The sequence below is a fragment of the Tympanuchus pallidicinctus genome, unplaced genomic scaffold, assembly GCF_026119805.1.
Source record: "Tympanuchus pallidicinctus isolate F22 unplaced genomic scaffold, pur_lepc_1.0 scaffold12, whole genome shotgun sequence".
Lineage (NCBI taxonomy): Eukaryota > Metazoa > Chordata > Aves > Galliformes > Phasianidae > Tympanuchus > Tympanuchus pallidicinctus.
Genome location: NW_026294637.1, coordinates 9,124,961 through 9,150,612, shown reverse-complemented (window position 1 = coordinate 9,150,612; position 25,652 = coordinate 9,124,961). Strand labels below are relative to the sequence as shown.

General features: G+C 40.8%; 2 protein-coding genes across 12 annotated transcripts in view; one reads left to right on the top strand and one right to left on the bottom strand.

The window, feature by feature from the left end:
* The first annotated feature begins 1,222 nt into the window (after positions 1–1,222).
* On the top strand, positions 1,223–20,717 carry TM6SF1 (transmembrane 6 superfamily member 1). Of its 11 annotated transcripts, XM_052671626.1 has the most exons (11): positions 1,228–1,405; positions 3,065–3,168; positions 4,124–4,221; positions 5,169–5,272; positions 6,137–6,219; positions 7,435–7,556; positions 11,877–11,981; positions 14,005–14,097; positions 15,077–15,196; positions 18,268–18,356; positions 20,339–20,424. In XM_052671626.1, the coding sequence occupies exons 1-10, from the start codon at positions 1,314–1,316 to the stop codon at positions 18,322–18,324; spliced, it is 978 nt and encodes a 325-aa protein (XP_052527586.1). In that variant the 5' UTR covers positions 1,228–1,313; the 3' UTR covers positions 18,325–18,356; positions 20,339–20,424. The 11 variants fall into 11 exon arrangements, with proteins under 11 accessions (XP_052527592.1, XP_052527591.1, XP_052527590.1 ...); XM_052671632.1 differs by lacking the exons at positions 14,005–14,097; positions 18,268–18,356; positions 20,339–20,424 and adding exons at positions 9,998–10,124; positions 19,246–19,264 and having other exon boundaries at positions 1,223–1,405; XM_052671631.1 differs by lacking the exons at positions 14,005–14,097; positions 20,339–20,424 and adding an exon at positions 9,998–10,124 and having other exon boundaries at positions 1,223–1,405.
* Positions 20,718–21,868: 1,151 nt separating this feature from the next.
* HDGFL3 (HDGF like 3) overlaps positions 21,869–25,652 on the bottom strand; it is a 35,108-nt gene continuing 31,324 nt past the window's right edge. The window contains exon 6 of the mRNA XM_052671634.1: positions 21,869–23,245. Within this exon, the coding sequence (XP_052527594.1) occupies positions 23,240–23,245 (6 nt within the window). The 3' untranslated portion in view covers positions 21,869–23,239. The remainder of the gene's footprint in view (positions 23,246–25,652) is intronic.

The following is a 25,652-nucleotide window of genomic DNA, read 5'->3' as shown; positions in this document are numbered from 1 at the left end:
AGAGTGCTAAGGAAGAAGTTTCCCACATAGCATTTGACTGTAAGGACACAGGAATGAAGAGAAGTTTGAGACGTGAATCTTGAGACTGCACAGTGGCAGCTGCACAGGACTGAGCAGCCTATAGATTTGAGAGCTTGAGAAGTAAACCGGTTGTGCATTGAAAGGTAGGCATTTGGAGGTGATAAATTTAGCCCTGACTCATCCAAAGGCAATTTTGACACTAGGGTGGACTAAATTACTTTTAGGAGTTGCATCATGTTTTTACCAGATCGTTTGTTTAGTTTAACCCATTCCTGTTCCTTTGGACAGACATTAGACCTTTCTCACTTGAAATAACCACACAACAGCTTGTGTGTAATGCATACAGCACAGACACATTGTGGGCCACCATGTTCCTTCCTCTAAGAGATGGTCACGTAAAATGAGTCTGCTGAATGTAAACAAACAAAATGACATCTTAAGACTGGACTTCTGTTTTCCCTTATCTTAGTGTAAAAAAATCAGAGCCTTCACTTCTCAGAGCCAAAAATCCGTTCCAGAAAATGACTGAAAGTTCCTTCACAGCTCTGCCTCACAAATTAAACGGTTCTTTCCTCTATCTGGTGCTAACTCCTCAGGTATTTACTGGGAGCATTCGTACGCCGCAGCAAATCCTCTTCCTGATGGACAGGGCCTATCTCCTGGGCCCTGGGCTGTCCTCCTCTGCACCACTTGTGGTGAACTCCTCGTGGCAGGACGGAGCGGCGCGGAGCGGTGCGGGATGCCCGTACAAAGTTACGCTGCACGCTACGCTACCAGCGCAGCGCCGCGCCGTGCCCGCGCAGCACGGGACGCTTCTTTCTCACCACCGACCGCTGTTTGAGCGCTCACCGGCTTCTGGGAGCGCGGTTCTCCTGTATCGAAACGTTTAAAATCTCGATGTCCTCGTTAGAAACCCAGCCAAATCCTAACGCAGATAGCAGAGATGTAGCTGCGTGCCTGACACGGACCTGCACCGGCCGGCCCTCAGCCCGGCTTCCCCTCGGTGCCGGCACTCGGCGTTCCCGCGCGCCGGGGCTCCGACGCCGCTACACCGCGGCCTCCCGCGCCGGCCCTTCCGACGGGGCTCCCTCGGCCCAGCCGCCAGCGCCGGGGAACAACGGGCGGCTCCGGTTTCCGAGGCGGCGGGGCGGGAGGGGGCGGCCCGAGGTGCCGGGCGGTGGGGCGGGCGGCGGCCGCGTGAGCGCGGCCCTCGGCGGGGCGGGAGGCGCTGAGGGGCGGCGGCGCGGACGATGCGCGGCTCTCGCTGAGCGGCCGCCGCCTCTCGCCGCGGGATGAGCGCCTCGGCGGCCACCGGCGTCTTCGTCCTCTCCCTCACCGCCATCCCCGTCACGTACCTCTTCAACTGCCTGGCGGCCGGCGGCAGGTGAGGCGGGCGGCGGAGGGCGGGAGGGGAAGCGGGAGGCTGAGGTGAGGGGAGCCGAGGCGAGGGGCAGCCCGGAGGGTATTTTTAGCGGCGGCACGGGGAGAGAGGGCGGCTGCGGCCGCGGGACTGAGCGGGCCGGGCCGGCGGAGCGAGGGCAGAGCGGGGGCAGAGCCGCCCCGGGAGCGATGCGAGCGGCCCCGCAGCACGGCGCCCCCTCGAGGGACGGCAGCGGGCGCAGCCCGGCATCCTGCTGAGCACACAGCCACGCGTGTTTCGCTACTTTGCTGCACTGCACGGATATCTGCCCCGTGTTTGTAAGGCTTTGCTGCCTCCGTTCCTTCCTCATTTGCCTCCTCCTGGCTCATAACCTAGTTATTTCTCTTGGTTTCTCGCTGCTGGAGAAGTGCTGACTTATGTGATATGGTGCCAATGTTTGTTTCAAATTGATAAACCACAGCACAGAGTTGTTGTGGTAGTAGCGGCTGTAATGGCGTGAAGAAATCCATCACTGGTGGAGTGGAGCGGCAGAAGACTGAAGCCATGAAGCAAGCCAGCAGGCTGGGAGCACCCACCACGGCTCAGGAAGCATCCGGGTGTATATTCCAAAGTGGTTATCTTGCTCTTCTTTTCAGTGATTTAAAATGAAGCTTCACTAAGGCTGAAGTCACCACAATCAGCACTGTTTGCTTATACACTGTTTTCTGGACACACATAGTGGCACTCTGTATATAATCACATGCCAAATATTTCTTAGCTGGTGCTTCTGGAGTTTACCTAACTTTTCCCTCTTTTTATTTTTTTCTCCTCTGTGCACAAGCACAAAACTGAGGACTGAGAAGAGAGTTCACAGAATCAATTGCACATACGGGGATTTAAAGCACAAACACATTTTCTTAATGCACCTTTTCCTAGGGTTTCTGCTGAAGATTTTGGTTCTCCTTTCTACAAACAGCTCACACAGCAGCATTAGAGCCCCCAGTATCTCAGAGGAAAGCTCTGCCCTGCAGAGCCCACCTGTGTTACTGCCAAAGAGCTGATTCCTGCATTCCTGCATCACCTCAAGCAGTGCTGCTTTATGGGGACTGAGGGCTCTTCCGTAGCACTTCCAAAACTGGAAATTAGATCCGTCACAGGTGCTCCACACTGCTGCTCTTAGCCTGCAAAACTAATGTGCTTTACTTGTAAATATGTAGTTTCTAGGTTAGGTAAATGATTGCTGAGGTCAGACTTAATGTCCTTAATGATCCTATTTTTGGCCTTGAAATCTCTGCATTCATGACTTTCATGTCTCATTGGCCTTTGCATTTTCCATCATTTCTATTTATTTTTGCAGACAGCAGTATGGAAACTGATTTTAGTCAGACAAATCTTGACTACTGGACATTTTGTTTATCTATCTATTTTTGTATTTTCTTTTTTTAGATAATCACATGTAAAAAGACAGGCCCATAAATCATGCGAAACTACAAAATGAACCCTATGACAGTCTATGAAATGGACTTTTAGAACAATCTTTTCTGTATTAAAAACAGTTACTTTAAGAGTATGTTATATGTGAGAGTGGGCCTGTAATTTGAGAGCAGCTGATAAAAAAAACTGAATAAATGTAATTCTGCCCCTTTTCCTGTTTTTCTTTTAACCCCCACTTCTCTTTTACAGTTCCTGGTCAATTGTTGCAGTTGGATTACTGGTTCTGGTTTTTATTGCTTTGTTGGCTCGTGTTCTTGTCAAAAGAAAACCACCAAAGGATCCGCTGTTTTATGGTATGTCCTGTTAACATGGGAGCTAAATTCAGAATGTATTGATTTTTGTGAAGGATAATATATAGTGATTGTTTCAGCTTTAAAATTTAACCGTGGCTTCAGAACTCATTCTATACATTTCTATTTTTACACTTTGCCATCAAAGCATGGAGATATCGATTACTTTCTGAAAGGAAACCTTACTTTTAGATTACCTTGTAGCAAAAACACTGCAGCTGTGTCTTTGGCTGGCCCATTTTTTTCTAAGCTGAAAATTTTGCAACATTGGGCTGTAGGTGAAGCAGCACATAAACTTTGTGTATTTATCCTCTGTCTTCCTCCTTATTACAACTTGTAGGCATCTGTCCTGCAGTGTTTTGAGGTTGAGAACTCTCAATTCCCACAGATGTCAAAGGAAATAAAAAGCCTAACATAAGTAAGTTTTCTGTCTCAGATGAGCGACTCTGAATGCCACTCGGCCTTGCTGGATAGGTCTCCCATGGACTGCAGGGGCTAATGCTAATGTGCTAATGGCATTCTCCTTCAAAAATGGCAAGTTACATTTTCTTTTTTTTTTTTTTTGTCCTATCCCTTTTCAGGAGGTAGCGACAATCAAGGTCACTTATGACTAAGATCTTTGAAAGCATACTTGGCCTTCTGGATATGCTGATTTTTCCATGGAGGCTGTACCTACAGCTCCATGGGATTTCACATTCCTTTGAAAAACCTTCTAAGAACTTCCTGAGTTACTAACTATTGAAAAACTATGTGAAACTGTGAAAAATGATGTGAAATTGTCACATCATATGTATGTTAAATATCTGTGACTCAAAATAGACATGTATAGTTCAGTAGATCTCTGCTTGACTGTGTTTATTAGATTGTGAAGTGACTGCATGATTTCAAGTCTTTATACATTTCTAAATTTTATTTTTATTTATTTATTTTTAATTTATTTTCTTCTGTCTTCTTACAGTTTATGCTGTATTTGCCTTTACCAGTGTAGTGAATCTAATAATTGGGCTGGAACAAGATGGAATTATTGATGGATTCATGACTCATTACTTGAGAGAGGTAAAGGACCGCTTGGCTTACAAATACAAATAAAATCTTCACTGTGAATAACTTGTTCCAGTATTTGCCACAGAAAAACAGCCTCTTACATGTTCAACAGGACTTTCTTAAATTTGGTCACTGACCTGTTTAATTGTTATTGGCAAAACTGTCATTGACTTGAAATCACTGACTCATTTGGAAAATTAACATCCCTTTCAACTCCAACCTTATTTAATTAAAGTAATACTGTTCTGTATTAACTTGCATGGTCATTATATGGATGGAAAACAGTTGCTGAAAACCATAGTCAACACATGGGGTGGCTGGGTGCTGCCATATCTAAACGTTTTACCAAGAAGGAAATAATACCGTGCCTTTGCTTTTGCCCAGTTACTTTCATACTTGGAATTGAAGTAGAGTTAACAAAACGATGGTGCCAAACACCTACTCAGCAGAATCTGTTGGCTGCTGATTAGCAACATCCACCAAAAATAGCTCAGTAAGATCTTGCTCTCAAAGTCACTGAAGTCACTGAAAAGATTCCATGAGCTTTAGTGTGGAACGAGTTGGGGCCTACAAAGTTACCTGTTGGCATCATTAACACGTCCAGCACTGCTGTAGATCTCTAGGTTGACAGATGTATCTTTGTTACTTGTTAAATGTGGCTTTGTTTTGTTTCTTTTAACACTGAAATACGGCAGTAGAGCAAAGCAGTGATGATGATCACATGCAGGAGATTTCCCTTCATCTTGCACTCTGTTCTGTAACCATAGAACCGATTTCATTACATTTGATCCTTACTAAATCAGGTTTGTGCTTGGAAACATCTTTATTAACAGTCAAAAGGTGTACTGCTGAACTGTATGATCATCAGTTACTTTTATCAAATCGTTTCCTGCTGTTCTTTATTAATTGATTATTCTTTCTTGAATCATTGCATGATTTTGAAAACAACTTTTCCCTAGGGTGAACCATATCTGAACACTGCGTATGGCCATGTGATCTGCTATTGGGATGGCTCTGCTCATTATCTGATGTATCTTTTGATGGTGGCAGCTATTGCTTGGGAGTAAGTCATTCTGATTTGTGTAATACTTTGCTTGCATTCTCATTTAACCCACGAAGGGCTTTCTTTTCTATGTAGCATTTAGATTGTTCTTTCAGGACTGTTTCATGTCATAGGCTAAAGCAACACTACTGAAACGTCATTACTTTCAGGAACTGTACCCTCTTCAAGTTGCTTTTTCTCTCAGCTTTGTAAGACCAACAAATCCATTGATCTATGGTTTCTCTCCTTCACCCTGAGAACAGTCCATCTGTGTGCTTTATGCTAGTTAAAAGCAAAAGAACACACATTAAAACTATGAGATATCTTGCCCCCATTAGCATATTTACAGTTAGAGTACTGTATGGTTTAGCATTATGATGCACTCTCTCCATTTGGAGAGAATCACTTGCTTAGCAGGCAGCAGCCCTTTCTACAAGTTCTTTTCTTTATTTCTGTTGAAGAAGGTTTGAGAAGATAAACTCTTGAATCCAGAGGCTAATGTACACACACTGGCAATAGGAGCAACACTGGAATTCAGTTAATTAATAAATAATTATTATTTTATCGTATTTGCGTACATACAACATGCAAAATCACACAGTCAGCCTTCAGATGAGTGAAACATAATGACAGACAACTAAGTATGAGCAGATCCTGTACTATTCATGCAATAGCCTGCTCAGACAGGAGGGTAGTATTCTAAATTCCCACCTCGAAACAAGAATCCAATGCTGTCTTGTGGTGCAGATCTTAAATATTTGCTTACTAGGACACAACCACACCAATCATAACATTTGAAGATGATTTGGAGGTAGTGGATTTTTAGGGATAGTGCAAAAATGTTGTTTTTGTATTTAGACATTTTTTATTTTTTATTTTTAACAGACAAAGCTATAGAACCATTGGCCTTTACTGGTTGGGCTCCATTTTCATGAGCATCATTGTCTTTATGCCTGGAAACATTGTGGGTAAGGATGTAATTATTTAACTAAATTTCTCCTGTGAAACGTTTTCAAAATTCAGCAATAGGTTATTTCTGTTTTGCTGCATTCTAAGTCTTAAATCTAAGTCTTCCAAGTCTTCCTGTTTATAATGAAGTGAAAGACAAATTTTAGGACTATCTATAACAGAGAATATTTCAAAATTTAAATATGAAATATGAAAAGAAATTGTTTTGATTCACATTCTCAAGGAAAAATAAAAGTATTGTATTTTGCTATGCCCATAAGATTTCATCCAAATTAGGTTTAATTTTAGCAGGGATACAGCACTTGTCTCCAAGTAAATAATATCAAACTTATTTTGCAGAAAATTACTAATTAATATTATGACTTTCAAGCAGCATTAGGGTCATCCAGATCACCTTTAACAAAATGAAATCTGGAAGTTATTCAATTTTCAAAATAAATTGAACATTTTTTGATTAAGATAAATCATTGCATAACTGCTAGAGATTAGAATTGTAATTTAAGTATTCACATAATGTCTTTCTGGCGCATGGTGCCTTAAAGTGTCCCCACTTTCAGGATGTTGAAAAACCACAAAATACCAGATCTTAAAAAATAGGTAAATTTCTTTTTTTTTTCCTTTTTTTTTCCTTCTCCAAAGCATAGTCTCTATTTGAAGTAAGTTCCACTAGGAGAGTTCACAGCCCTCCATTCCTGTAGGATTACCTAGCACAGAGTCACTGATTTGGTTTCTTATCCTCTCCAAAAAAGGACAATTTCCCTCATTTCTGACATGCCTTCCTGGCTGATAGGTTCAGTCTCACTGTGCCTGGCACTGTTGAGTACCAGATTTTCAAGATCCGCTTTGCTTTCACAGCAGCTTCCAGTGTTTTATGTCTACACTACTCCTTTCTTCACAAGGAGAGTGGTTAGGCCCTGGAACGGGCTGCCCAGGGAGGTTGTGGATGCCCCGTCCTTGGACGTGTTCAAGGCCAGGTTGGACGGGGTCCTGGGCAACCTGATCTGAATGTGTACGTTTGGTGGCCCTGCTAGGCAGGGGGGTTGGAACTACATGATCCTTGAGGTCCCTTCCAACCCGGGTGATTCTGTGATTCTGTGTGATTCTGTGATTCTGTGATACACTACCATAGCTGCTTCCGGTTTGATATTAGATACGTAGTATTCAGCACAGCTTACAGATTTTTCAAGTACCTTATGATCATTTTGTTCTAACAGGAAAATACGGAACAAAAGTGTGTCCTGCTTTTTTCTTGAGTGTACCATATATTTGCCTTCCCATCTGGGCTGGGTTCCGAATTTATAATCAACCTTCAGCAACTCCTGATACTCCAGTCAAGGTAATATTAATGTATTTAAGTGTTGGTTACTGTTAGAAAAACTCAAATATGCCTATTGTCTGTATGGAGTTTTCCAGGCCCCTCTGTGGCAGAGGAATGCTTTATAATTGTTCACTGTTACGACAATTGCTGCCAGGCTGTGTAGACACTGTAAATATACCTGTACTACAAGAACATATCATTAAGGTGGGATAAAGGAATAGCAAAATTCTCTCATATTTAAAGCAAAGGACTCATTTTTAAAGGTAATGTTGTTACTTCCCTCTATTTATTCAGCTTTTGACTGTTTCAATTCCTCAACTGATGGAAACATTAAAATATACCAATGTCATAAGGTGCCACAAAATCCTTAGAGAACTTCTACAGAAAAATATTCTTCCGTAGAAGACTTACAGACTTTATGTAATTTAAACATTTCCTTCCTTTTTGTGCATGTGTGTGTGTGTATTCTGCAATATTAGATTGCAGAGGTAATATTAATTGTTCAATTATTACTCACTAATTGTTTCTACACTTTACGTTTTCAAAGAAGATTGTAAAAATCATCTTTACTTACAAGCTGGTTAGGCTGTTGCCATTGAATTTAATAGCTGGTCTGTAATAATATAACTGAGCAATAAAAAAATGGAATAATGGCTTATGCACTGTCTTACTGAAAACAAACAAAATAAAACAACCCTGTAATACAATGCACTGAACAGACATTTAACTCTTTGTTGCCATTTGCAAGCCAGTTTATTGCCACAGCAATAAATATAATGTAAATATAATACAATGTAATATATTGTAATATAACCAAGTAATATTTTTGCATCTCAAGAGCTCTCAAGTCCCTGTCAGCTTCATTCTATAGCTGAAAATAAAGACACAGATGAAAAGAATTACTATTCCATAGCTAACAGGAGCACATTCTAGGGAGTAGAATAACAGCAGATGACGCACTGAAAAATATTCCAGAAATGTATGAAAGAGAACATTCAGCCATCCATCCACACATGATGAATCTTAGGTGAGGAAGAGGAGCATAGACAGACTTTCGTATCTCCTGAAGTTTGAAGATAAACTATGGGCTGTGCCTCGCTTTTGGGGCACATCCTTCTTAAAGGTAAAAATCAAGGAAAGTGTATGTGCCAAACTCCCTTCTACTCTCCCGTATGATCTTGCAGGAAATCACGTCCCATATTGTGGAAGTCTGAGCTGATTTACTTAAACTTGTCAGTAATTATCAGCCAGAAGCTTATCTGTTAGAAGTAGTTAAGTGTAGTTAAATGTAGCACTGACTTTTGTTGAATGTATTAGTGAGAACATTCTTTGCATGAAGAATTGGTGAAGGTTTCGCTTTGTTTTCCCAGCAAAGAAAACACTGCAGAAATTGCTGTAGTAGTAAATATGTGATGGGTTGTTTATTTGCTGAAATACAGCCACATCTCCAGCGCTCACAAGGAGTTCAACCACTTACTTAGATTTGGTACTGGTACACATGCCAGGGAAACTCACTTTCTAAATTTTCTTTCAAAAAGAGACTGAATTAGAAGCCTGTGAGCTGAAAGTTTGACGGTGCACTTGTAAGTGAATCCTTTCTTGGGAAGCTGAACTTCCTTTCCTTAGAAGACCATAAAAAAAAAGTCTTCATTCCTTTCACCAGGGCCATCAAGCCTTGCCCAGCCACTTCGTTTTCAGAACTCGTTTTCTGTTCACAGCTATTTTATCCTCTGTATCCAAGGATTACAACTGGAAATTTGTATCTCGGTCCATTAACAGTATAATCTAAAATACCTTCAAGCCGTAACAAAATTGCTATTATTTTAATAAAACTTTCTCAGCTCTAAAGTGAGTATTGTTTCCAGGAAATAGTTGTGTATAATGCTACTGCTAATCAGTTTAAATAATCATTGTAAATCCTGGAAATAGGATCTTTCAAAAGATCAATTACAGTTAGCTGAAAGATTGAACAGCTTCAGCTGTCATGCAGTCAGTGTAGGTTTAGATAGAAACTTTAATAATGACTTTAAGTGTGATAGAGCAAATATGGAGAAGAACTTACATGGAAGCAACAGATGCAATTCTGGGGCCAAAATACTCATTGCTATAAGGCTAGGATAAACCATTAAGTTAAACAAATGAATTAATAAATAAAACCCAAATAAAAGCAAAGCAACAAAACTCAAGGAGATAATCAAATGTTGGGTGTTTTTTAATAGAAGTGGTGCATAGGAAAGGAGAAGAATTATGCCCTCACTTAGAATCAAAGCAAACTGTGCCACGCTTTTTTACAAAGCCCAGCAGGTTATCTCTAAGTGTATCAGCTCAGGGAACAGGTTAATGTAATTTAAAATTCATTTACAAAATTAAAACACATAAAGTCAGATTTGTACATGAATTCTGGAGGGTCTGACTTCTACAGACAGCTCATAAGATTATTCCTGTTCCTTAAATCTGAGCATGCAAGGAGCCCCTCAGAGGTTATGGAAAATTCCTTTTCCTGGACGCGAGAGAAAATGCTCCATGTGCCTGCACATTTCCTCACCACACAAAAGAAACAGCAGTGTTGGCAGGACCCGTGCAGAGGTCAGTTTTGTTTGCAGTAAGTAGGAGACCTGTAGCAGGTTGTCTCTGCCAGGCCGATGTGCTTAGCGCCTCATTCATTTCAGCATGTGCTGATGTGACTCTTCTGTGTAAAAAGAAGCGTAGGGCAAAGTTACTGTGCAGCTTAGCTCTGACAGTAAAGTGCATCTTTTCCCCTTCTTAAGCTTTTCATTTCTTTTTTGCTTAGTGTAGACGTAGAGAAAAAAGGTGCACTCATTTCTGCACCTTGGCCATTTCACAAACTAGTACTGCACCAAAATTTGTTATAGTTTTGTGATCACAGTGAATATATACATTCAGTAACGTACCTTTTGACATGAGAGAGTGATGCATATAAATATATATGGAAATGTGTGTATGCTTCATACTTAGACTAAGTGGAACGTCCATGTAGTAGTTTATATCTGATAATGATTTAGCTCGACAGCCCTGGGAAGTCTTTGTCTCTCTCTCGAATAAATGTTAGAATATACATACATTATTTGCATGTATTTAAGCGCAGCAACATTTATAAAAGTTCTTCAAATACTGCAAAGCAACAGGTTTTTTTTCCTGAAAAAGATCAAAAAATAAAATAAAATAAATAGGCCGTCCCTTTCTTAGAGCTTGAGTATCAAATGGCCTTATTTTTGTTAAACTACAGTGCAGATCTTACAGTCCTTGCCCAGGAACTGAGCTTGCAAATTAGTTCTCCTTCTTTAGGGCTTTTATTGTAATCTCGAGTGCTTTTAACTGTGCCTCTACATCCTAATTATTGTTTTGTGCTTTTGGAGACAATTCCACAAGTATAAGACAGGAAGGAGATCAGATTTTTCTTTTTGCTGTGTGCATGCCAACACATGGCAAATAAAAAGGAAGAGGAAATGACTAACACATATAAATGGGGAAGTTCTCCCCCTGAACTACAAAGATACTCTGATGTGCTTACCACGTTGTCCGTCAATACGCAGTGCTGAAACTGTACCCAGAATGGTTTCCATGAGTCTAATATGTTCTACCAAGTAGGCCAAGCAGTCACTCTTGTTCCTCCATGTCATCCTCCTGGTTAGATTTCCAAACAGCTTTTGGTAACGCAGAGCCATCAGCTCTTACAGGCACACATGGTAGGCTATAGGGGATCTTGCTCTGAAGCTATTTCTGCATTACGTATTTGGGTATAATATTTGTTCACTGACCTCAGCAGAGACCACAGAAATGTTTTTCTTTTATCCACGTTCCTTTAATTTCAGTAGCGTCACAGGCTGCTGAAAATAAGCATTCACTGTCACTGATGAGATGAGCTCTCATTTTGCTGTCCCTCCAAACAGTCCTTAGATTCAGTTTCAAATGTTTGAGATAATAAACCAATGCTTCTAAAGCTTTTCTACATTTAAATTAACAATAGATGCAACTTTAAAGGAAGTTTGTAATACTGCTTTAAAGATTGATGTGAGTTCAGGGTTATTTAAGTTGCTTTGAAAGTTAACTAATCCATATTCAAATGGCTTCAGTTGGATCCATCCATTTCTAGAGTTTATTCAGACTAGTTTTCCTGACTGCACGCTGTCAAGTCGAAGATCTCCTTTTCACATGCAGAAATCTTTCAGTCCCTGAAATTAGTGGAAAAATAAGGTAACAACTGTGAACTGCTTCTATCACAATGTTTCACTGCTGGAACCTTCTTGCAGCGAATGATCTGGAGCTAATTACATGTCAGGCAGAGCTGGGATGTATTAAACGTGTTGTGCATTGCAGGTGGTTCAGGAAGTTCAGAAGAAAGGACTCCTAAGGCGACCAATGGATTTAATGTTAGCTGCGTATCTCGTTCTGGCAGCGGGGTTTTGCATATTCAGGGGCATGGTAAGTTGAAGATATTTCAATATTACAGCCTTTCCTTTTCAGTCAAAATGTTAAACTTGTTTTTCTAAAAGATATTTTTGCAACTGTGTGGAAAAAATGTGTACATTTCAGTCAAGGAAAATTCCTTCATTATCAAGATTGGAATAGGCCTTAGATACATAAACTGAAATTTAGGATAATTATTGGTTCTTTGTTTCTCCGTTTTACCATATGTAAAGTGTGTTTTTCAGAAGAAATTGCACACAATTTCGGGAGTACATAGCATCCCAGGTGCAGATCAATGGAACAAAATTGTTTTGAGTGATTTAGAGTTGCATTTATGTTCAAGAACATTGAGGTAAGCCAACTAAATTAAGTCTCTGTTTTTATAAACAGATACTTCATTGAAATTATATAGGAAACAAAATTAATTTATACTATGTTGGAGAGAAAAAAAAACACAAAAAGCTCCCAAAACACTGAACCCCCAAACAAAAAAAAACTTGTTTCTACTTACCAAATATGATTTGGTCTTTGTGTTTGTTTTAAGCACACTTGATTGAATTAAAATTTCAGAGGGAATGAGTCAATGTTGAAAATGCTTGTTGAAGTAGATAAATTCAGTAGTAGGTCAATCCAGTTGTTAGTAAAGAAAACGCCTTCTGTCTTAAGCAGAAAGGAATTTGTGTATCATCCAGTCTCAAAGTTCAGATGTTTAAGCATCTTAAACCTACTGCAGATTGCCCTGCTGTAGTTCTGCTCCTCAATTACACTCATCTGCTGTTTCTCCAAAAACTTGCCTCACAACCTCCCCCCTTTTTCCCCCCTTTTAACTTGTTGCAGATCACTTCATTTCTTATGTACAACGCTATTTCAGAGCGCTACTCGTGCTGGCTGATCTGCTATTTCACCTACAGTTTTGCTGTGGGAAGTATTCTCTCATGCTCTAGCTTCTAAGTTTAGTCTGTAGTCCCACTTCATTTCCTATGAGGAATAACTTGCTGATTTTTTATTTTTTCTTTATAGTATGTGGTCATTTCCATATAGTTTTACATAACCAAAACAGGAACAGCTTACTGGCCTTTCTTCTACATACAGAGATCCACCAAACATCTCCATGTAGCTGCAGTAGCCATGATTTTATGAAAGTGCTCAGAAATATAATATATTAGAACACACCCAGACCTTCTTGGATGCTCATATTGGAAAAGAACGGGGAGGAATATCCATTTCTTGTAAATCTTCCTATTTCTTGCCAAAGTCACACAACAAATACACATAATATTCGGTTGTGCAAAAGTCATGTTTAGCCCTGCTGGTAACTACGTGTTAATAATGCCTTGCTGCAAGTCTTACTGAGGCAGCTCTTGATAGAGATTGCTTACTCCTTTTAGAATAGTTATTTTTTTGTAGAAGGTGTTTTAAGGATCCTGTGAGAAATCATTCCTTGTGGAACTGGATCTTGTTCATTGGGAACTTTGTTCGCTCTACAGGAATGTAAAATCCACTTCTCTCTGCTACTCCCTTTAAAAATCATTATTGTTGTTTTTAATTTACACTTGTCTTTGGAATCTGCATTGCTCTCCACTGCTACTTTGCCACATTGCAAATCTTTTCTTGGACTACACCAGTAGCTGCTATCCTAAACTTGAGTGCTTAACCGGAAGTTTCCTCACACTCCTTGAGCAATTTTCCATTCCAAAGCCCATTCACTGGGATTAAAGTCTGGCTGTCAGACCAAATCAATAATTGTTATATTTTTTACTAGCACAGCCAAGTGATTGAATTCTCTTCCAGCCAAAATTTTTCAAGTATGCTGTGAGCATTTCCTCAGCACCTCCCTGAGCAGCATGAGAGGAGACTGCATTTCAGGCTTTTTTTTGTTTCCCCTTTTTAAATTGATGATTAAAGGAATCACCTTTGGAACAGATGCTAAGCAAGTCTCATAGGAAGCAGTACTTCAGCCCACTCCTAGAGCCTTAGGGCTGGTAACAGGTTTAGAGAAAGTCCTTTGTTCACGGGAAGTTTTAAAAATTCTTCTTAGATTGCTCTGGATTGCCCTGCTGAACTCTGCCGGCTATATATTCAACTGCACGAGCCTTATATAAAAGATCCTGCTGCCTATCCTAAGCTTCAGGTAAAGCATTGACTGTGAAAGCATACAGTGTTACGAAGTGATTTGTTACCTGGCACAAAGATGACGCCACGGGTTACACAGATGACAAGATCAAGAAGGAAAGTATTTGTTTATGGCAAGTTAAACGGTATTTTGTATTTCCTACTAAACAGCCTTCCAGGATACCAGTTCTTCATTGTGATAAACGTAACCTCGATTCAGATCTGTTACCTGGAGTTACACATCCTAATTACTCAGGCTTTTTAAAATATATTTCATGAGATAGATCCGTGTGCTTTTTATAATCATTATTCTCTTAGATGGACAAAGCAGACCTTCAGTCTGGAATAATGGAGCAAAAAGAGGTGCAGAACTAGGTTCCTTAAGCTCATGTTGTGCTTCTGTCACCAATGACATGCTCCTTCAACCACGATGCCTCCTACCAAACCTATTTAAATGCACATTTGCTTCAGTTTTGTAATATTTGCAAAGTTGCCATTCTTTTGCAAGCCTGTCTGCTGCTTATAAGGACAGGTCCTGAAGTGATAAGAAGACTCACCATTCAGACAGTGACCTATACTTTCTGGAAAAAGGGGTATTCAGTATAGTCAATACATTTCACACTTCAATATATTTCACACTCCAAAACAGAAAGCACTATGGAGCTTGAGAAATGGACTCTGAATAGCATCCAGTGGATGTACTGGATGGTGAGTTAGGACAAGCCATGCTTATTGGCATGGTCTCAGGATGGCAAGCAGTATGATGAGGGAAAACATGTCCTGGGATAAAGAGGATTTGGATCAGGCAAAGAGACAACAGCCATTGATAGTGGTTGGGGCCTGGGGGTGTATGGATCCAGTCAACAGCATCCTCTTTTCTCAAAGAGGTTTTAGATACAAAGTTTTGAATAATCTCAATTCTACAGTCAACAGCTGGCTAACTTTTAATGCACCTCCCTCGTATTGCAAAGGAACTAATATTTGTGTTTAAAATGCAGATGCTGGCATATATGTTCTACTCCGTGCCATACTACGTGATTGCTTTGTATGGCCTACTGGTGCCTGGTTGTTCCTGGATGCCTGATTTAACCCTTATACATGCTGGAGGACTAGCTCAGGTATTTCTCCACAAAATATTCACTCTTGAATTACTAGTTAATAAGTAGAGAACTATGGAATATGTAAGGAGAGCAGGGCTTGACCTAGCCATGTCGGTTTTATGCCATATTAACACAGATCATCTTTCGTATCTGTGTAAAACTAACTTGAGGGAATGGAGACTCAAGCTTATTTTATATTTGACTGCTTTCTTGCCTTGGTAGACTTTTCTCTTTCCACTGAATCATTCAATCGGGAAAATGCAAACCTTATTGAGCACCATGCATTCTTTAGCTGAGACTATGAAAGAAACCTGTCCCAAAGTGCCAGCAGTGGGTCATGTGAAAAAACATACAGCTCCAACAAAACAGTAACAGTGTTCCCATAATATGTATGATATGCCAGATCAGTGGTTTGAAAAGCACAAGTGGAACAAGGAGCTACTAGTCACAGTGAACAGACAGTGACATTAGGACACACTCCTGTTGCCAAAGGCATGCTAGTGATCATACTGAACTCTGTTTGGGTTCTCTTAAACAGCTCTTAGTGCTGGTGGCTGTAAGACTGACCAAAAGAAAAAGAAACTGACAAGCAGTAATAAACTACCTATCATGCCATACAGATAAACATTCACAGCTGAGACAATGACAAATAATTTGTACTGTATGCAGGAAATGTATTCTGAGTATCCAGACAACACAGGAAAAATATGCAGTCAGTGCTTTAACAATAATGAAAACATTGAGACACAGCAGTAAGGGTAAATCAAGTACTGTTATTAGACAAACACAAACCAACACTTTGTTCCCTGTTGCAGAGATAACATTCATGGGTACAAACTGCAGTCCAGCTTAACTGCCCACTCAGGATGGAGGGAGTGACAGCTTACTTTCCATTTGTCAGCTGGTATCACAGAGAATGACTTTTTTATCCAACAATTTATAGATGATCTTGAATCACCAAATTGTATCAAAACAGAATCTGACAAACATATTATCCAAAAGGTATAAAAAAATATACAACTGTGTTTGGCACAATCTAACCTAAAAAAAGCACAAGCTAGCTAACGTAAGCAAGGCAGCATTGGGAACATTTCTCTACTGACAGATTGCTCAGGTTTCATGAATTCCTCAAGCTGGCAGGTTAAGAACTGCTTCTTCAATGATTATTGAGCCCTTTGTGAAATAAACCAGAAGTCAAAGTATGCTGAATGTCACAAACCTACCTACAAACTCAGAACCTCAGACTGGAGGGGATCTGGTTTTGTTTTTTAAAAGAAATCTTTCTGAAGTGGTATTTTTACTCAGAATTTCCCATTTTAATCTTTGAATCTTGTGCTATGTACAAAACTTTGTCGGTTGACAAAATCCAATTGATAAAGGGAACTCATGTTGCTGTACACTCCCCACATTTCCTTTGGGATATTTGGGTTTTTTTTGTACTTCTAACTGCAATGCACAGCAGAATGAACTTCAGTCATCACACAACAGAAAAAGATTTACTTGACTTTGTGAACTTTGAGCAACTGAGGAAGAAAAATGTGACATAATGGACCAAAGGCACCTTTCTAGAGCGTTTTTTTGTTACTCAGAGGGATACAACACATTTTTGGGTTTGCCTTAGGTTAAAAAACTTGCAGCTGATGATCAAAATGCAGTACTGAATTGGATTTTGCCTTCAGTTATGAGCAAAGGTCCAAAAAAAAGGTAAACAACTAGTGACAGAAATGGGGCATTGACCCCAGGAACGAACACTGCTCCTACAGATGTCAGATGTTGGCATCTCAGTTGTTTTTATTCCTATCATTAGGATATATATACTTTTTGCAAAAAAAAAAACAAGTCTCAAAACGCCACATGATGCATCCAAACAAAGACCCTCTCAAAGTGCCTGCCCTTTCACACACAAAAATAACCATTCCTCTCTGTATTTATTGCTTCAGAATTACACATCACTCTCAGTTAAATGGTTGTTCCTGACATTCAGACTTCAAGAACAGGTTGTAACTCTTAAACACTGTGAAGTTGAAGGAAGAGCTCTTTAAATGTCAAAGCACCAAAGTACCAGAGCTTGGATTATTACAGTTTGCACACTCTCTGTGAACTTGAAAAAATTGGTGTTCACCTACGCAAGTGAGCTACATGTGAAGCAATTTAAGAGCCATACCCCTGCTGCCCACAACCAGTGGGTACCACCTGTCTCACCAGTTTTTTGCAGCCTATTTCTCTATACTGTCCAAAATATAGAAAGTTTTTCTTTACTCCTCCATAGATCTGCTCTCCTCAATTCTGCAGTTTTTGGTGGCTTCTTTCTGCAGTGTCTCAGATCTGCAGGAGAACTAAAGCAAAGGAACATATTTTTCTAGGTTACTCTCTCCCCATTCCATTTGATGACTTTCCTTAGGTACATGAGATCTGATCCAATCCCTTCCAAAATCAGTTATAATTTTTTTATTTGATTTTAATCTGTATTAGAAGGAACCTTTCTCCAGGCTCTTTTCCCCTGGCTGGAGGACTTTCTTGTCTGCAGGGTAACAAAACCCAACAACTGCAGTAATGCTACAGACAAAAAATATTGTAAAAAACCCAAACTACTTCATACTGACAAGGAGACTAATGTGTAGCAGGAAATGTAAATTACAGCTGTCACACTGAGCAGTGCCAAACCCAGCACCAGTCTTCTTCCAGTGATTGTGGAATGGCCCCACCAGCACACTGTCAAGGCTCCAAGTTTAACAAAGGCCACATGTTTATTAAACAGAAGAGGCTACCTGAGAAGTTAACCTGTAGCACATTATCTGGTTGATTTCTCAGCCAAGTTCTGATTCTCAAAATTCTCCACTTGAAGGTTCAGTGGCAGAAAGCACCAAGGATTGGTTTATTCACTGGGAAGATATGATCACAGCAGACTCAAGGTTGCCCTCACTTACTGAAATACCAGCCTAGTGCACAACTGGCACAGTGATCTGGAATGACTAACAGCTCTTACCTTTCTAAAGAACATGGATTGGGCACTTGAAGTCAGAGCACGATTAGGCTACTGGCAAATGAGAGACCTGCTTTAAAGCATTCTCTTTCCTCCTCCCACCAAGACTAAAAACCCAAACCAACCAGAAAAACAGAAGCTGAGTACAGTCATGGAAAGATAGAAGATTAAAAGCCTAACACAGTCTACATGAAGGTAAATCAAACTTGAAAAAAAAATTGACTTTAACAGACCTCAATGGCTTCCTTGGTAATGCAAAGAAAAAAGCATTACACAGACAAAACAAGTCTAATAAATAATAATCATATAGTGCATTCACTAGCTAGTGAAAATCTTCATGGGTTACAAAGAGAAAAAAAAAGCAGACAAATGTTTCAATTTTCTATAACAGTGAAAGCTCACCAGTGTGCTCCAGCTCTTGTAAGAGACACAAATCACACAGTAAGGCTAAGATGTTCTAAGGCATCCGAGGGGTTTGAGGAGTTACAGCTCCTTCTGCCAAGTTTGTGAACTCACTGTTACACATAGTTGGGCCACTTCTGGAGACAGGAGATCCTTGCAAGAGGCACACAGCTTAACCCCTAAGCAGTTCTGAGATGCCCTGGAAAGCTTTAGGTGAACATCAGACAGCACCAAACCTCTTACACAAAGCCCGATGGTCGTGATTGCATATTTTCTTTGCAAACCATTACCTTGTATAATGAATGGTGTTTGCTCCTGATTCTTCACTGTCTGCAGAAAGGTTCCCAATGTGAGGAGAGGCAGCAGGTATCTGAGCACGTGCACACAGGTGCCAAAGGCAGCTCTCATCTGAGACAGCTGAGAACAAACGGGCAGCAAGAGGTGACTGAATTATCCAGCTGACAGAAACAAGCTGCTGATAGTGTGCTCCTCAACATCTGTTTACTGTGTAAAAGTTATTTACAGAAACATACTAGGCAGCACTCTGCTGAAGTGTGCACTTGATTTCTTTGATTGCCCTATTTTTGCCTCTGGTTTGCTAGATCAGTGCTCCCTCTTACGTGGAGGTGGTTATAATCTCCTGAAATCCAGGTTTCTTTTCTGTTTTGATGTACGTTCTCAGTCCAACCCTTTGCCAGAGAGATGTGTATTAAAGCACCTGCACTGTTTCACTTCCTGCTTTGCTAACAACCATGGACAGAATCAGTCCTTCGTGAGTCCAAAACAGCTCCTGCAGAAGCCCAAGTAGAGGTGCCATTTGGCCATCGTGTACTCCTCTGCACTACTAAAATCCTGCTGTCCCTTTCTCCCGCTCTGCTTAGGATTAAATTGATGTTCATCTCCTCAGATCTCACTCACTACAAAGTAATTAAATAAGATTGGACACACGATAGTTAACATGAACTTCAAGCTGTTGCTTGAAATAGCAGGTAACAGATGGAGACAAAAGACAGTAACTACCCTGACACTTCTATCTTTAAGTGTTTGTTTATGCTAAAAATATGCTCCAGCTCAACAAGCTTGCCTTTGCTTATAACCTTCCGTGTGAATTTAACCTATGCTTCAGAACTGCCCCCAGACCCAAGGCCAACTTTACCAATATTTTCTGAAATCATCAGGAGTTCTGGGGTTTGAATCTATAAGATTAAATTAAAAACAAGCAAAAAACAACAAAAACCGAAACAAAAAACAACGGAACAGAAACTAACACGGCTTCCAGATTTTATTCTCTGACTTTATTTAGAATGTCTGACTGCTGATCGCTGATGCCAAACACGATGGTAGGTGGCTGCAGGTCCCACCCCCGCCTCTGGGCTGAGACCCAGCGCAGCACCGGGCAGCGATGCACGGCTTGGTGGCTGTTTGCCTGGGGAAGGATTACAGAGCCTGGTGCATGAATAATCATCCATAACTGAGGGTGAAATCCTATACCTAATGTAAAGATCAGTGCTCTGTCCACAAAATCACCCCCTGCCATGACACCGATAGCTCCCTTTCTTCTCTATACTGAGTTATGAATGACCTTAGTTCAGAGTGAATTTCCTCTCACTGCCATACAAACATATGAAGGATAATTGAGGAATAAAAGGGAAATTGTCACAGGAGATGCATACTTGTATGCGGAATATGCTGTCCAAACATTTCCAAAATGTTCATGAACTTTACCTTCTTTTTTTCTTTTTTTCCCCAATATGCACATTATATACACACCACAGGCTCAGTTTTCCCATATTGGTGCTTCTCTTCATGCCCGAACTCCTTACATCTACAGAGTCCCTGAAGAAGCAAAACAGTTTTTTCTGATATTGAACATAATGTATGGGATTCTTCCCCAGCTGCTGGCTTACAGGTGTGTCCACAAGCCCGAGTTTTTTATGAAGGCGAAAGAAGAAGAAAAAACAGAATAGCACAACTGTTTTCAGCTCCTCTTTTTGGCTGTGTATGTAATTGGGTTTGGATGTAATGGAACTTGCTCGGACAGAACCCAAATGAGGTGTGCCAGATTGCACAGCTGTGTGGAGATGCATGGCCTTGTTTGTTCACCTGACTCAAAAAGGGAAAATAAAGATAACTGCTTTCAATATCACTTCTCAACATGTTGACTCCAAGCACAGTTCGTACTTCGTATATGGTTCATTTTTAAAATATTGCATGGAATTAAATAATAACAGTGGCAGTGTTCTGCGTCCACACACTGAAGAATATCAGTTAGCAATCCCTATGCAAACTTACTACAGAATGTGAAGGTCAAGATTTTCAAGTGTCAGAAATTAACATACATAACTCTGTAACATGCACATGTTTTATTTGTCAAAAAGTAATGTCTCGTGGGTCAGCTTGTTAAAAACCCCAAGAAATCTTTCAAGAAGCAATCCACTGTGATGGTATGACTCCATTTATGCTATGCAAGTCGTATAGTTTTCTTAATACTTTCAAGGATTCACTTCTGCAAGGACTACTCATCTGCTCGAAGTTAAGCATGTGCTCACTTGTGTTTCTGAGCTGGACATGGAGTGCTCCCTGCCTTGAGCAGCAGCCCTTCCACACTAACATGCATTTTCCAAGAGGAGGGTTCTGCTGAAGCGTTACCCTGTGCAGCTCCTTTTGCTGACGGTGTTAGGCCATAAACAAGTAGCAGCATATACAGACACCTTGCTCGGTCTGTTTAGGTTTCTGCTTGCAATCGCTACTGATACTTCAAGCAGGATATTTAGTGCCTTTCTTGCAGATGAAATTGGCTGATACATTTTAACTGCACACACTTTATTTTGGGGATGTTGAATTTTGGGTGTTTTGACTTGGAGAATTTCAGTTTTCTTTTTGAACCTGATCAGTAACAGGAAAGCATCAGCTCATGCGCATGCATGTTGCACTCTACACAAGGGGACTTTCAGAGCAGCAGGAAAGTCATGCGTTCACGCTCCGCAGTGAAACACTGAGGCGTGGTTCGTAGCAGCGCTCAGAAGACAGAACCCATGGTTTCATACCTCCACCACAGGGCAGGCCCAAAAACCACAGCACATCTTTGTCAGTGCTTCTTGGTAAAAGGGAACTTAAGCAATGGTTTCCTTCAAGCACCCAACCTCCCTGGTGCGGAATCCTTCCACGTGCGCTCGAGTCTGGGACAGCTCCAACCCCGTCCTCCCAAGAAAACAAGCCCTGAGCTGTTGGGCTGCAACAACACGATGTCTCACAGACATTTGCACCTCTGATGTCACTTCTAATGTTTTTAAAGAAACTTTGAATACATTCAAGGTGAATTTAATAACCTCCTGTTATCCAGAAAAGGCAAAGTACAGAAAAAATAAAGATCTCACCTGCACTTGTATCTATTATGGTCAACTCATGTTAACAGAATGTTTTGCTTTAATACTTGACTTACATTAATACCTCACATTATTACACGTATGAAGCCAAATATGACGCTAACTTAGTTGCTTACAACCTCAAACCTTACTCCCAATACACATTCCAATAAATTTATTCTGTAAAAACAATACATTTTTTTGTTTTCTTTTTGTTTCGTTTTTTGTTTTTTTGTTGTGGTTTTTTTTTTTTTTTTTTAGTTTTTTACAGTAAACTCGTCAACTACAAACCTTGAATACGCAAAAGATGTTCCAAGGACAAGCATAACAAGGATTGATAAAACCAGACTAAATATGTTTTCACAATAAAAGCTGGCATAAAAATAAATAAAAATCTCTATTATCACAATAGCAACAATAATGTACACAGAATAATGGATTTGGAATGCTTACTTACTAGTCTAGTTCTATTTCCAAAAGGAAAAAAAAGCCAGAATGACAGCATCCTTTTTAAGCCTTTCATTAATTAAAATCGATGTTTTCTTTTGGTTTCCCATAGGGTTCTATATCACAGTAAGCTTAAAAGTGGAAAGCATCCAAATGAATGATCTCAAATTGTGTTGGCATTGGAAAAAATCCTTGTATTAATCTAAAGAAACACAAAAAGACTTTCACTAACTTCACATATAGGAACTAAGTCAGATAGTGTACATTACATCATGATTTTGAGAAGTATTAAGAGTATAACTAGCTAGGTACTTCTAGGAAGGAAAGGTATTGTATTACATTATTGAACTTGGTGGTGATCTCAACGCAAAAAGATTTTTTCTTTCATGTTGTAAACGGATCAAAACCCAAGAAAGCATGGCCATAGGGAAATTTAAACTAATGTCTGTGGGTGGAAAATACTGTAGCGTTGTATGGAAGGGACTCTTTGCCAAGATTTACTTGTGTTTAAAAAAAATGCTGATATAGAATGATATAATCTGGAGTTACACCTTTTCTGTTTAGAAAAGGGATCTAAAACATGTTCAAGTATGCGGCATCTTCATAAACCTCAGCCACTGGGAAAGGGCAACTTCATGCAACCAAATAATATGAAAATCGAAACGCAACCCTTAGAAAAAAGGGTAAAATGTCATTTCTGCAAACACAACAGATAGGAATGTGAATAATGTGCATACAAACTGGGATGCTGTTGATGATACTAATGAACAGATGTGATGACTCATATCAAATCCAAGAATATTAGACAACCAAACATGTAACCTTCTTGTGTTTTCCCTTAATATTCAGCAGTCATTATGTTGGTTAAGTCTGAAAGAGAGAAAGAGAGAAAGAAAAAAAAAATCACATTTCATGTACAAAAAAGCTTGCTCTAACAAACCTGATATAATTAATGCCTTATTGCTACATTTCAGAGCTGCCGGCACAAACAGCTGCTTGGTCTCTTCAAATGACATTTTTGGCAATTTTTTTTTTTCCAGGAGAAAACTGCATACGTTTCATCAACCCAACAGACCACCACAAAACATTGAAGAGCACAGTTCAAACATTCAGGGCTTTATTCAAATGAGCAACTCAAGGCGCATGTGTAACGAGCTGTTTTTCTTTTTCCCCAATCCCTTAATAGTGTCTTGCAGTACACACAGCCAGATGTCACTGATGGCCTCGTGCAGGAGCTGAGGGCTGCTGTACTCCTGCATGCTCTGTGGTGAGGATGCTCTTTGGCTCAAACAAATGAACGCTTCACAGGCACAAAGAAAGACAAACACTTCTCATAGCTAATGCGTCTGAACGTTACTTCTGAAAGGGAAATAGTTTGGCTTGGAGTTCACTCTAAAGAGACGACAGAAAAGGAAGAAACTTCCACTTCAAGACTGAGTCAAGGTCAGCTCTGGCTTCCACTGACACTAGCAGGAACGGCATCAGACCATCCCCATGGCCTCTTGGCAAGCATCTCCAAGTCTGTTTCTTGACATTAAAGAGAGAGAGCTAAACTCCCTTGCAGACACAGGGACACACTACTTTTATCCAACAGCATGAAGACAGGCAGTGCTACTTGGCTACCTTACCCTTCCTTCTTGTAAAGAATTCAGGACATTAATGCTTGTCCACCCACACCCTGACAGAAAAAAACACAACGTGCAAGCAATATGAAGGCACTGATAATGTATTTGGCCAAGAAAACAATCATCTCAAGAAATTATGGAGTTTTGGTGACAGGTTAAATCCACTGGGGATGGCAGAAATTTCATTTTACAGAGGATCTGTAAGAGAATATAAGATATTTTAACAATTCTGCGCAAACATTTTGCTGCCCAAGCTCTCTCCCATTCTGGCCCATCATACTTGCTGTGCGTGATGCCATGGCTAGAAAAGAATACACTTTTCTGCTCTAGAGGATAAGAGCATTCCAGTGCCCACTGGGATCCCAGTCTGGTGGCTGCTCCTCTGAACTGTGGGGTCTGTTAGTTCACTGTGGTTCTTCTGTCCTAACAACAAAGAGTTTGCAAACTACTGCAGCTCAAGCAGTAAGTAATGCACTTTCCACCTGTGAGTCCTGGTCTACCTGACTAGTGGCACATGAGAAGGGGTTACTCCAAAATGCTTGCACACAAATGATGGCTCACAGGCAGCAGCCTGAGCCCCGCCTACCCTGGAGAAGCATAGTGACGTAGCTCATCCCAAGCACCAAGGGTCCAGGACTTCGCTGCTCTCTAAGATTCAATGAGATTGTGCTTACAGATGCTTTGGAGACATGGCTTGGAGGGTTTCACTGCCATTTCTCTTCCCTTCAGAAGGTGGTGCAGATACCCAATAGGGCAATGCCAAACGATTAGTCAATCAGCACCTTCAAGCAAAGTTCGTAGTGACAGCTGCTAGCCAGTCCTGGTAAGGCTGAATGGTTGCTGAAGCAGTTGGTCCCTGCAGCACTGCTGCCAGATCCAGCAAGGAAAGCTGTCCTTTTGCAGCACTAAAGCTTTGCACTTATTAACAACTATGCAGCACTGGGTTAATGCCAGCAGGTTGGGTAGCACCCTGCTCCCGTGGTGTGCTGCGAACATTAACAGTTCCATTACCCACAGATGTGTCTGCTGGGCCATGGTGCAGCACAGCAGGGAGAACAAAGAACCAGGTGCATGAACCACGCTCTAGGACTTCAGCAGTTCGCAGCATCTTCTTCCACCACGACACACACAGTGTGCCCCATGCACACTGCCTGCTTTCCCAGGAGCCAGCAGCGCTCCTCCCCACATGCATGCAGCCCACGGGATGTGCGGCTGTACAGGAGCACCTGGATCTCTCCTGGCTCCTTCATTCAGCAGGGCAGTGTGACTGCCGGGCTCCCATGTCATCTGCTGAACAAGGATGTGGCTGAAGGAGGATGTGGCACAGCCGCGCAGTTTCCATGGTCTCCATGGTTTCATTTCTCTTCAGAAACAAATCCCCTCACATCATCTTTGAACACACCGCTCAGCTTCCCTGTAAGGCACAGTGCAAAATGTGCTGCACTTGTCTGTGCTGCTGCATGCAGAAAAAACAGCACACAATGTGGATGATGCAAGCAAGAGGCTTCAGGCATCAATAAAATTGAACCTGGTGCTCTAACAGAAGGACTGAGCATAAAGACAGCAGAGAACAGAAATAAGCCCCCAAATTTACTTTTTGTTCTGAAAATTCCTTCTTTAGCATTACGTGGCGACTCAGCTCTCCTGTTCTC